Source organism: Solanum lycopersicum, chromosome 8, assembly GCF_036512215.1.
Source record: "Solanum lycopersicum chromosome 8, SLM_r2.1".
In the NCBI taxonomy this organism is placed as follows: domain Eukaryota; kingdom Viridiplantae; phylum Streptophyta; class Magnoliopsida; order Solanales; family Solanaceae; genus Solanum; species Solanum lycopersicum.
In genome coordinates, this window is record NC_090807.1 from 41,423,994 (window position 1) to 41,438,369 (window position 14,376).

Below are 14,376 nucleotides of genomic sequence, written 5' to 3' on the forward strand. Positions count from 1 at the left end.
GTTTTATTAAGTTTTATGTCAATGTGCTCTTTTATAAAATTTGCCGCATTATCGTGACTATATTGATCATTTGCTCCTTTTGGAAGCATTTTATATTTGAAATCGATTGGTCTATTACGCTTCCGGTGTATCATAGACTCTGTCCTTCAAAGACTTCTAATTGGAGCATTTGTAACTGAATTATATCATAGGGTCAGTACATCTGACAATTGATTGCAACATTATGCAAATGAATTATCACTTGAACTTCAAGTTCAGATGTTTATTTATCGAGGAACTAGATAATTCATGATTAACCTCACATAATTTTCAGTTGTCAATCATCTCTTCTCCTAATGTTAGAAGATCTAGCATTCATTCCAACCTTATTTACAAATTCATCTTTGTGTGTGATGGAATGTAAAATTATAACTGCACATTCAACATTTTAGATGAAAATTATTTGGTTCCTTCCCCTACACCAATTTTAATGGGGAAACCTTATTGGCTTGATGCATACATGTGTTGCTACATGTTAAATAAATTTATCTCATTCTAAATCTTATTTGGAAGTTTGTTCTCATACTCATGGTTTAGCTATAATTGCAGGCATACAATTTCTGCTAAGTCAACCAGCATTATCAATATAATTTCATAGGTTGGAACTGTGCTCTTAATTTAACAATTTGAGCAAATAAACTTACAAATACCTATTTGTAAGTTGACAACATAGAACATGTGATCATCGCATAGATAGTTGCAAACGATCCACATGACAGGTAAATGAGCCCATATTCACCTTTTTATATATTCCAAAAATTTCAAGGGATTACAATTTCAACCTTAGTTGGTACAATGTTTATTTTAATAAAGAGAACAAGCAACACAATAGAATTCTTGAAGAATCTTTTATTTCGTCATCATATAAGCCACCTCAATTCTCAATTGCATTTGCATCACATTTTGACCAGAATGGTCATCTGATCATGCCAACTGATCTTTATTTCAGTACACTTATAGTTTACTTTTGCATTCATCAGAATGCCAATGTTTGTGTGCAACAAACAAGAGAAAAAAATGGGGTAATCTTTTACATAAATATTTGTAACCCCCTTCAATTGTAGTAATCTCAAGATATTAAATCTTTTCATAATTTATAGTCTCAATATTTCTTTTCAATTGATTCGAAACGCGAAGAGTTTCTTTTGAGACTTACTACAACCCCAATAATATTTTTCTGGTGATAACATAACTCGTTAGAGCTTGAAATTAATTTTTTGTACTATCATATATTCCATGACACCATCCATATGGTGAACATCTTCTTCAAGGAGAAAATTATAATATTATTGTCATGATACAAATTATTACGAGCAAGACATTTTCTTGCTTTACTTTTTTCATACCATAGATACACAACCAATGACAAATTTGTATTGCCATAAAATAATATTATTTTTTCACGGTCACAATCCTTATAGGCTAGAATTACTTCTTTCTTTTTGACTTCGGTAGTTCATAACAAACATACCATATTATTTATAACGTATAAACGTACACGATCATTGACCGTTTCTGCCAAACAAATTTTATTTATTTTTCTAAAACCCCTCGTGAAGATGAGTTTTAACATATATCATTTTTTTTCAAACCTCCCATAGAGGTGAGTTGTAGCATATATCCAACCCATAATGATTTTATCATATCTTGACCATTCTCTTATGGAATAGTTGATCATTCACGATACTCATCATAAGTCACACTATCCTCGAGGAATGCACTAATAATTTATATATACTTAATATATTTGCATTATAAGTATATTGTCATGGCTTTAAAATTCATCATATTTCTATGACACACCTCAACATCACTTTGAAACATCAAGTGTACCATCACTTTATGTTCTTGTCTTTTGATGGAGGATTTATAAACTTGTCAAATTATTGGGTTGACAACATTCACAAGTCCAATGACCTATCATAAAATTTTGATAATAAAAATTTCCTTCACATTTTGAAGGACTATATTCATTGCCCTTTTTCATATCGTTAATAATTTGTCCTCTTTCAAACTTATTATTCATTGCCACCACATTCATGCAATAGAATGGAACAAATCAATTGGAGACGTTCGAAGTCATCATACATTGCTACCACATTCTTTTCAAGAAATGGAAAAAATTCAATAAGATGAGTTTCATGACTTTTCATCAAAGTCTTAGTCATCATTATATCATTACTTTGGTGCATTGACTCAAACTCAATATTTTATCCATATAAGGCTTTTAATGACAAATTATATGAGACTTGAACCCAATCCTTATAATCATGGGACATCAAAACTCAAATTAATGTCTTACACTGTTAGTGCGATAAAATTTAAATCTACCATCTTACCCTCAAACATTTTTCATTATGTGAATCCAGGCTTTAACATGATGTCTGCCCTTTTGGTGCGATGTGACTTCAATCCATCATCTTACCCTTTAATCATATCATATAGTAGGTCAAGTGCATTTAATTCATCTTAGAGCCTCTTTACTCTCAACAAATATCAATTGAATCTTCATATTCTATTTACATAATTTCATATAATTAGTTGATTTAATCAACTTAAATTACTACAAAACTACAATTTTAGTATTATGTAATGTAAACTATTCCAATATTTAAATCTCAAAATAATTTAAATTAAAATATATTGAAAAAGTTACTCCTTTGAATTATAGAAACATGATGATAAACAATTTGGATGCATCTTGGAACAAGCCGACTTTGTCGTTGAGAGTATCAACTTTATCGTCTCTTCCTTTCTTTCTATCATTAGAAATTTTTGGGAAGAGACAAGTGTACAATCTCTGCTAGCTATATTTATATCAAGCTTCATAACATTAATATAGAGACTCGTGCTTAATATAGAGTCTCGTGCTGATAACGTGATATAAAATATAAACTCAAAATAATATAAATATAAAAAAAGAAGATAAGAGAGGGGAGAAAACTTTCTTCTTATTTTCAGGTGTATATATCAAATGGTGAGTGATATCTTTATTTATAGTGTTGATATATCACTCGCAAATGTCACCACATTAATAGATACATAGTTATCTCTTAAGGTTCTTATCACCTTGAAAACACTTGTACATGAATCCAATTTGTTGGATAACTCTAATGGATCATCCAAACAAAACAATGAATTTATAACACAAAATTAATTTTTTGAAAAATTTTCTTGTTACTGGTCCCTTTTACTTGTCCATTTTGGCAAATCAAGAAAGAACAATTTTTTTCTACTTACAATACCCTCAACCCTCAATCAATTAATTATGAAAAAGGTAGAAATTTTTGAAAATTATAAATTTTAAATAAATCTACTTTGTAATAGGTATGTCAGTTAAAAAAATGGAAGAATAAATAGAAAGAATTAAAATTTAAAACATAATTAAGGACACCCCAGCAGTAATAAGATAAACATTTTTTGTCAACACTTCAGTTAAAAGAATATCAAAATGCGAAAACTATATGCCATTTTTATAGCAACAACTAATTCATTAGTAACATTTCAACGGAAAAGAATAAAAAAGAAAGGTTTAGATTTTATCTTATTAAGAATCAGTTAATTTCTCACTAACTAGTAATTACGTATTATGATTTCATGACCACTACATTAAGTAGACATTTAGACATATAACTTTTAAATCGAAACAGAGAACTATAAGATAAAATCAACATTTAGATATGCATTTTTATATCATGGATGAAATCCCAAATTATCCAAAAAGCATAATTTATAATGTTTCATACATAAAAATCTACTCACAAATTAATGTTTTGTTAAATAAATAAATAAACAAACATATATTAATATCTACTAAACCATTTATTTACTATGTACATAAATAAAATTTATGATTCATATAATTATATCATTACTTTTTTGAACAATTTATACCTCATACAAGAATTATTTTTATCAACATACAATTTATTATTAGATGACTAGTTAAAAATCTAATTAATCGTGTTAAAAAATAATAATAAATAAAACTTAACATACTCTAAATTTGATTAAAACTAAAAATTCCATTTACTTTTCTTTTTGTCTTAACTATTCTATTACTATTAATCTATATTTTTTGTAATGTAGAAGAATTTATGATTTAACTACATTTAATATAGTAAAAAGAAAGTCATCTTTAAGATGCGTTCGTGGAAATAACAAAGATATATATCAGCTCGATAACTACTAATTTGTTATCGAATCAATCAATATCTTATTGATTATCTTTTTTAATAAAAGGGCTTAATAGCCGACTTTTGCTTAAAATAACAGAAAAACTTATTGATTGACTAACAGATTAATTAATTTAAAACTAATATCCGATAAATCAAACTATTACGCGAAATTATAGTATAGAGGAAGAGTACAGACTGATTTTACGCAGAGAAAGACGAAATGTGGGTGATAATTTTACAAAGAAAAAGATGAAGAGTAGCATTGAATTTATGAAACGGATTCCAATATATTTTTTCTATATAAGTTAATTTTTTAAAAGAGTTTGAATGGTCTTAAATTCGATCCCAGATTCGACTGAATTAAACACTTTTAATTTATTAAGAGATTTTGTCCCCTAAAGTGTGAATCATTCATATTTAGACTTATTAAATGCAAACAAGTAAGGTCTTAAGTTTTTTTCATATTTTGGGTGACTTTAAAAGCTGATCTAACCTACTTTTAAACATTTTAAACTTAATTCGATATTGACTTAACATTTAAAATACTTTTAAGTTAGATATTTAAAGCCAAAATAAGTTAAAAGTTGTAAATTGGTCTCAACTTATTGTTTATTTTTTAACTTAAACAAATTTTTTATTTTGACCAAAATAATTATTTTATCATCCCTTAACTATTTTGTGAACCCCAATATATCCTCCACTCATAGAAACCCTATGTAGGAATCTTTTCAATTCAAAACTTTTGATAATCATCCTTTAGTACTCTTTCTCAAGAAAACATAACTTTCTTTAAATATTCTCTCCGTTCGCTCTTAATTGTCATGATTTTTATTTTAAGAGTCAACCTATAAAAATTTTGACTAATATTTTAAGATATATTATTTCATCATATTGATATGCAAAAAATTTCAATTTATAATACTTTTCATATAGTTTTTGAATATCAATTTTTTTTTAAAAAAATATAGATTTAACATGATCTAATTTAACTTTAAAAATTATTCAATTAACTTTTGAAAAGTGCAACTGCAATCATTCAAAATTTATTAAATATAAATTTATGAAATGATTCAGATTATATTAAATTAATCCAAATAAATGTTATGGATTAATATAATTGAGTTAAATATTTAAGTCCAATAAATATGGACTTAATTAAAGTCTAAATTAAATGGTTTGGGCTACAATAGATGAGCCCAATTTGTTAAGCCTAATTTCAGCTGATTCTAGAGGTCCATCTTAGCGCCACGTGTGCAAATGATGTGGCATGCCAAGTCAAATAAGAAACCAATAGAATCATGACACGTGTCAAAGATGACAAGCCAACTCTATACAGTCCATATGCCATATCACATAAATCTTATTGGCCGAATGAAATCTTATTCCAACCGCAACTCCTCTATTCTAAAACTGTGAATAGGAGTCCTCATACTGCAGAAAAGAGACAGAAAATTCTAAACAAGAAGCTAGAGAAAATAGGTGGTACAAACGCCATTTAATCCTCTACAAAGCTATAAGTTTAAGAATTCAAGCATTCGAGTTCAAGAATGATTAAGATCAAGACCATTGAATTCAAGAACAACCTCTAAGCCCTTGAATTCAAATAAAAGTCAAGACCAAGATAAAGTTTAAGTTCAAGTTCATTAGAGATTCAATAACAAGCTTTAAAGCCCTTGAATTTATATTTGAAAAGGGGAATTTAGAGGAATCATAGAGATTGTGACACTCGCATTTGAAATAATAAATCGATTGTTGCAATAATTTTCCGTTGTTGATTATTGTTTTCTCGAAGCGAATTTTACTTTCTACAAATTTTGGCACACCTAGTGGGACAATCTCTACCTCTCATCTCAACTTTTCAAGAGTCCAAGAATATAGAGATGACTTCCATGAACAACAACTCTCGATCAACTACCTCTAAGGACACTAGCTCCAAGTTCTTTGGTGAAGTTGAAGGCATCCTTGGTGTTACCTTTGGAAGTTTCGGAGCTGTTATGAGAAGCAAGGTTGCTACACCAGGAAAACAAACACTTCAAGTGTCCTCTGCATCAACTCATGTTTTTGGGTCTTCGACTCCAAAAGAAGCAAGATCCTCCACAAATACTCTAGAAGGAGGAAGTAGTGTTGCTGAAAAGATCAAGAAGACACTGGCTCTACTTGAGTAATCTGGTACAAGAGCTCTACCACAAGGGGAGAACTGTGATTCAACTTATGAATCATCTCCATGTACAATAACGTGAGTCCGCTAAAAAATAACATACGCGACAATTCATACTACTCTCCTGCATCTCCCATGGTCATACAAACGATGGTGACTGCTGCCTTCTCTCGTAAGGAACAATTCGCAAATCTGACGAAGTTGGTTGAAGGATTGACAAAGCATGTACAACACTAAGAGTCTCGAATTGATATGTTGATGGATTGAATGAAAGGAATTTTAGATGGAGATGTGAGCCATGCGTCTGGAAAGGGTATTGAAGTTCCAGAAATCGAAGATCCTGCGAAGAAAGTCCCGCTTATTAAAAAGATGCAAGTTTCTTCTGAAGGATTGATCCCATTCGATCGCTTGAAGGAGTTTATTGAAGGCACTATCAAAGATAAGTATGAAATATCTACCAAGTCTTCTCATATGTATGCTAAGCCATACACTTCTAGGATTGATAACTTTAAAATGCTTGTTGGTTATCAACATCCTAAATTTCAGCAATTTGAGGAACAAGGAAATTCGACACAACATGTCACGCATTTCGTCATGTAATAATGTTGGAACCTATGGAGACCATCTTGTCAAACATTTTGTCCTCTCTCTAAAAAGAAATGCCTTTGATTGGTACACGGATCTTGAACTTAATTCTATTGATAGTTGGGAGCAAATAGCGCATGAGTTTCTCAGTCGCTTCTATGGCACAAGATGTATGGTGAGAATTGTAGAAACCTCGAATACTCACCAAAGAAAGGATAAACCGGTTATAGATTTCATTAATCGTGGAGGAACGCAAGCCTAAATTGCAAGAACAGGTTTAGTGAAGCATATGCAATTGAAATGTGTATTCAAGGAATGCATTGGGAGCTTCTTTACATCTTGCAAGGAATAAAACCAAAATCCTTCGAAGATTTAGCTACTCGTGCTCATGATATGGAGTTAAGCATGTCCTTTGCTGGAAAAGATATGACTATTGTCTATGATCCTCGCAAAGGAAGAGACAAACAGGAACCCAAGAGTTGGAGCAAATTTGAGCCTAGAAATGACAACAAAGAATCCATGAGTGCAATTGTGTCCCCTACAAAGTTTACCCGAATGAAGGCATAAAGCAAAAATATGAGAACAAATTTCCAAGAACATTTAAATCAAAAGTCGACACTAAGGGAGATGCAAGAAAAAAAATCCCTTCTTGGATTCTGACGTTTCTGAAATTTTTGATAAATTGCTCGAGTTAAAGCTCATTGACTTACTAGAGATGAAGCGACCCGATGAAGCTGGAAAAGCTGATAGCCCAAATTATTTCAAGTATCATAGACTTGTGAGTCATCCTCTCGCAAAAGGTTTTATCTTCAAGGATAGAGTGATGCGATTGGTTAACGAAAATAAAATTCTCTTTGATAATGAGAAGACTAGTTCTAATAAGATCTCTATCACGTATGGATCACTTGATCCAATCCAAATATATATCTCTAAAAATCATGAAGAAGAATCGTTAGACCAGGAAATTGATATAGATGGTGATGGAGGTAGGATTCTTGTAACTAGGCGAAGACGCAACAAGTCAAGCTTACGAAAAGAATCATCTGAGAAATCGGTGAGAGGTAATATGATGAAGAAATTGGAGAAGAAAAAATCAACCAAACGCCCAAAAAGGGCAAAGGTATAAGTGTATCACTACCAAAAACCTCGACGTATTGTGACTCTAGAGAAATTCTTACCAAGATCATTCGACATAAATTCTAATCAATAAAATGTCGAGGCATGATGTTTCAATTCTGATAAAAAATAAAAATGAAGGTGCAATCTACTAGAAAAGAAAGAACAACAAGTGAATACTCACCAAAAATGTCTTATAGTGGCGAAGAAAAAGCAACAAGCGAAATATCAGCAATGATGTCTCTTTCATCATCTGAAAATCTATTGAACCATCTTTACAAGAAGCAAATGCACGTGAAACTAAAATCACATTTACAGATGATGATCTTCTATTTCGTGAAAAACTACATAATCATCCTTTGTATATGGTGGGTCATGTGCTAGAGAAGAATATATATAGAATCTTAATAGATGAAGAATCTGGATTCAACATTTTGCCTATCAACACATTGAAGGAACTTGGCATCATGAATGGGGAACTCAGCGAAAGTCGTCTATTTATACAAGGATTTAATCAAGGGGGGAAGAGGTGCATAGGCTAATTATTAAATTAGAGATTCACATGAAACATTTATGATCAAGTGAATGGATGCATGTGATCGACGCAAAACATCATAAAATAAAATTACTTGGCAGGCCTTGGGTACATGAGAATATAATTGTCTTATCTTCGTACTATCAATGTTTGAAATATCTTAAAGGTGGAATTAAAAGGAAAATAGTTGCAGATGATAATCACCATTGGACAACGTCTCACGCTCCCCCACCTGATGATGTGGCGACCGCAACACATTGTTGTAAGAACTATTGGACTTTGTCCTTGAATTGCCACAAATCTTCGTATTTCTCCCATGTGGCCTCTTCTTGAGTTTGTCCCTTCCAATGCACAAGGAAAATGACGGTGGCTTGTTGACCTCGCTTCCTTTTGGCTTGATAGTCCATAATAGCTTCGATCTCTCGGTCATGCGAGGCAGTGACACTAATGGGTGCCTGTTGTGATCGGTTCCGGCTTTGATCTTCATTGTCCTAATAGTACGGTTTAAGGACATTCGCATGAAACACCGAATGGATCCTAAAGTGTGGAGGTAACTCTAACTTGTACGAAATCTTGCCTACCTTGGCAACGATCTTGAACAAACGCTCATATTTGCTTACTAAGTTTTAATGGACGCCTCTTAGTGCTTTGAACTCTCTTGGATTGAATTTCACCAGGACCATGTCACTTTTTGTAGTCCGTGGGACGACGCTTGTGGTCGGCGAACTTCTTCATCTTCTTGGCTGCCCTGTCCAAGTAGGACTTGGCAGTGTCAAGCTGCTCCTCCCATTCCTTGGCAAGATGGTAAGCACGCAAACTCTTTCCCTCAAAAGTAGTTGGCAACGAATGCGGAGTTTGGGGTTGTTGGCTTGTCACCAACTTGAATGGTGCGCGCCTGGTAGATTCACTCCTCTGCAAATTAAGAAAATTGCGCCATATGTAGGAGTCTGGCCCAATCTTTTTGATGCGCACTGACATAGTGCCTTAGATAGCACTCTAACAGGGCGTTGACGCATTCCATCTGGCCGTCGGTTTGCGGGTGGAAACTTGTGGAAAAGTGAAGCTCCATGCCAAGTATTTGAAATAACTCTCTCTAAAAGTTCCCGCTAAAGAGGGGGTCTCGGTCGCTGATGATATGTCCCGGCAGCCACCAATATTTCACCATATTCTTGAAGAATAATCGAGCAGCTTCCTTTGCGTTGCAACCGGCTGTGGCAAGCATGAATGTTGCATACTTTGAAAACCTGTCTACCACGACCATAATCGTACTAAACCCGTCGGACTTCAGCAAGAAATTGATGAAGTCCATGGTCTCGCTCTCCCATTAGCGTTCTGCTACTCGTATTGGCTCTAGTAACCCTCCCGGTTGCCTTTGCTCGACCTTGTCTTGTTGGCACACAAGACAAGTCTGCACATAGAACTCGATATCGTCATGCATGCGTGGCCAGAAATGAATAACGTCTATTAGCGCCCTCGTACGTCACTGTCCTGGATGCCCAGCCCACGGTGTGTCGTGGCTTTCTTTTATGATGCGCCACCTGATAGACCCAAACTTGGGTACATAAACCCTTCGACCGGTAGTGAGCAAGAAGCCGTTTTCTACCCAAAAGCGCTTGTTTTTGCCCAGGTCAGCCAATTCCATCAGCTTCTTAGCCTTCGAATCGTGTTGCATGCCAATATTGATTGCATCTTTAATGTCACAGTGAGATGTAGTGATGGCAGTAAGCTCGGCCTTTCTACTTAGTGCGTCAGCCACGACATTGCCTCTTCCTAGCTTGTACTTTAAAACATAGTCGAACTCTTTTAGAAAATCTTGCTATCTAGCTTGCTTTGGGTTGATATTTTTTTGGGACTGAAAGTAGCTAGTGGCAACATTGTAGGTCTTGACCACGAACTTGGAGCCTAATAAGTAGTGTCTCCACATGCGTAGACAGTGCACAATGGCCGTCATCTTTTTCTCGTGCACCGTGTACCGTCATTCAACCCTTTCAGTTTGCATCTTTCGAATGTTATTGGGTGTCTATCTTGCATTAAGCCTCTCCCAATGGAGAAGTCTGAGGCATCCGTATGTATTTCGAAGGTCTTTGAGAAGTTGGGCAGCATCAATACTGGTTCCTCTCCTACTGCGGCCTTGAGACCTTCGAATGCTCCTTGGCACTTCTTGTTCCAAAACCACGACTTATTCTTATTTAATAACTGGGTCAGTGGGGCAGCTTTAGTAGAGTAACCGCTGATGAACCTGCGATAGTAGTTTACAAGTCCAATGAATGATCACAGCTCGGTCACCTTCGTGAGCGCCTCTCACTCTTGGGTCGCCCTAATCTTCGCCTCGTCCATCCGAATTTCGCCTTGGCTGATAACATGGCCTAAGAAGTGCACATAGGGCAGGGAAAAATCACACTTCTCCCTCTTGACGTAGAGATGGTTCCCTCGTAAGATTTGGAAGACTTTCCTCAAGTGCTCAACGTGTTGCTCCAAGGTATTGCTATAGATGACTATGTCATCCAAGTATACCACCACAAATTGGTCCAAGTAGGGATGAAGGATCTCGTGCATCAACGTGCAAATGGTGGTGGGTGCGTTGGTTAAGCCGAAAGGCATCACCAAACACTCATATGCTCTGTATCTAGTCACACACGCTGTCTTTGGCTCATCTCCCTCTCTGATGCGTACTTGGTAGATCCATCTTGGTGAAGTACTTGGTATGTCCAAGACGATCAAATAAGTCTGCAATCAGCGGTATAGGATATTTATTCTTGATTGTGACCTTATTGAGCGCCCGATAGTCGATGCATAAGCGTAATGACTCATCTTTCTTCTTCTGGAACAACACTGGCGCGCCATAAGGTGATTTCGATGGACGGATGTGACCGGCCTCGAGGAGCTCCTTCAACTGTTTCCTTAGCTCCTCTAACTTGGGTGGAGCCATGTGGTAACGTGCATGTGCGGGTGGCTTGTCTCTGACCTCCAACTCTATCTTGTGATCTACCTCGCGCCTTGGAGGTAGAGTCTTCGGGAGCTCGTCCGGCATCACGTGTTCTTATCAAGGATAGTTTCTATGATCGGTGGCAAGGACTATATAGCACCATGGTCTTCTTCTAAACTTGTAATAGTAGCTAGGAACGTCGGTTCTCCTTTCTCAAGGACCTTCACAATCTGCATGGCTGATAAGTGGCATGTCTTTCTTTCATTGTCACCTTCACTAGAGGTATGTGTGGCAGCGGAACCGGTACCTATCGGTTCCCGATCCGCTCCGTCCCGGTCTGGTCCGGTACCGGTTCGGTACCGGTTAGTACCTGTTAGGACCTGAGTTTTCCGGTTTCGGGACAGGAACCGGGACGGAATTAGGTAATATCCGGATTTTACCGGTTCCGGTAATTACCGGTCCAGTCCGGTTTGGTCCAGTTTAATTTTTTTAATAGAGCCGTTACTAGCCGTTGGTTAATGGCTAGTGGGCCCCCCCAACGGCTAGTTGAAGAGAAATTCATCCAATAGGACCCCTACCCCACCCCTAACTTTTTTAATACCCTAAATTTTTAAAAATTACACTTTAACCTTTTTTTTTACTTATAGATACCCCTAAATTTCATTCTTTTAAATCACAATATCATCTATTCATCTTCTACTCTCTCAACTCTCTACTCTCTATCTCTAATCTCTAATTCTATAATATATAATATCTTAAATTTCAGTGTTGCCTTACTTGGTCTTTGGAAATTAGATTTGGAGCTTCAAAATTCAATTTTCAACTTTCCACGTTCAGCTTTCAGCAGTCATAAACGTCTACTTTTTTTAACTAGACGTTCGGTACATTCGTTCTAACTTTAATTTTACGTTACATTTATATTTAAATAATTATTTATTTATTTTTGATTTATTATTTGCATAATTGCATAACATTTTTCTTATTATATTTAATCTCACGTTTAATTTTTTTAATATGAATTTCGGAAAAAATATTGTTCAAAAAGGAAAGGGGAAAAATTGCATTAGAGCGTGTAAGAAATGTTTGTAACTTTACATCCTCCGATAATGCAAAAACCGGTAGTTCTTCTAAATCAAAAACTAAAAAATCTACTATATTAAGAATAAATAGGATGATTATACACATTTTGATGATACGGGTTTTAATATTGATAGTAATTCAGGATTAGATCCTTATCATGAACATTTACAACGTCGCTTTGGTAATTTTGATCAGGATTTGCCTAGTGATAATGATAATGATAATGATATTGATAATTATACTGATACGCCTATTTTTGATGATGATGATGATGAAACTCAGCCACCTACAACTACTACTACTCCTAGTCCCGCTCCCTTTCGTTGTCCTGCCCCAGTTCCCCCAGTACATCCTAGGCCTAAGGTAGAATGTGTTAAAAAATCGGTTGTTTGGCAATTTAGACACAAAACGAAGATAAAACACAAGCTATTTGTAATAAATGTAAACATATATTAAATCATAAAACTGTGGGCAAATCTTGTCCGGTTTTGCCGGTTCCGGTTCCACTGCCACTGTCAACTAGAGGTACCATGCATGACCCTTCCCGCTCCATGACCATGAGTCGTTAGAGGTAGGGGTTGATCATAGTGTGACAGCGCTGAAAGAACTCTTGCCCGAGGATGATATCAAATATGTCTAAAGGTAGTGAAGGTAAAGTTTATTTTACCTTGCCACATTTCCACCAAGATGCTTACTCCTTGGGCGACCCCGCATATGGGAGTCGGTGGGGCGTTAACTGTCTTGAGACGGGTGTTGCTTGAAACAAAGTTCATCCCTAACCTCTCCGCCGCCGTTTTGGTCATAATGTTTGCTTCAGCCCCGGAGTCTACCATGGCACGAGCTGGTCGTCCATTAATGGCGATATTTACATACTGCGTGCTGAAATCTTCTGGCTTCTCGGTCTGCTTTGCTATCGCACTGCACAGTCCAACCATGCCCAACTACGTCGTGCCCGCATCCTGCTCTTGCTCTTGTGTTTTGTTCTCCTTCCGTTCGCGTAGGATGACACCAAGGTTCTTCATTTAGGGGGACCTGGCATAGACGTGTTGTCATCCGCATATGTAGCATCCATTTCCTTTGTTTCCCTGCGCTTGCTTCTCTGTGTAGTTCAGGCGCCCAAACCGCTTCACGTCTGGCTTGTGGGGGTCGTGCTGCTTGGGGTGTGCCTGATGCTCCTTGCCTCGGCCACGGTCTCCCCCACCTTTGGCATGACTACTTCTTGTGTCCTTGCCCTTCGCCTTGTCATGTCATTCATGCTTAAAGTACGTCAAGGACTCGGCTTGTGTGATCGCTTCGTCTATGGTATTGAACTGACACCGCTCAACTCCATCTTGGTCCAATTCTACAGTCCGTCCATGAAGTGAAACAACATGTATTCATCCATGAGGATGGGAACTTGAAGCGTTAGAGTTGTGAACTCTTTCACATACGCCCGAATGCTTCCTGTTTGCTTGAATTCCCGGAACTGCGCTTAACCTCGTACATGACGTTGTTAGGGAAGAAGGATTTATTGAATTCTTTGAGGAATTTCTCCCACGTGTTGATGATGCACGTCCCCTTCCCGATCTCAGCCTCTTTGCTCCTCACCATGGCATAGCCATCTCGGACAAGTACAACACGACAATGTTGATCTTGTTAGCGTCACTTCTCACCCGACTACACTTGAAGTAGTTCTCCAAGAGCCATAGAAATTTTTTCCACCTATTGAGCGTCACAGACGCCCTTGAATATAGGTGGATTGGGAGCCTCAACCCTAGCC

General features: G+C 36.2%; 1 protein-coding gene across 1 annotated transcript; it reads right to left on the bottom strand.

The window, feature by feature from the left end:
• Positions 1-10,091: 10,091 nt before the first annotated feature.
• On the bottom strand, positions 10,092-11,642 carry LOC104648715 (uncharacterized). The gene is made up of 3 exons (XM_010326537.2): positions 11,311-11,642; positions 10,721-10,850; positions 10,092-10,391 (listed from the first exon to the last, which is right to left on the bottom strand). The coding sequence occupies exons 1-3, from the start codon at positions 11,640-11,642 to the stop codon at positions 10,092-10,094; spliced, it is 762 nt and encodes a 253-aa protein (XP_010324839.1).
• Between the last annotated feature and the right edge of the window lie 2,734 nt (positions 11,643-14,376).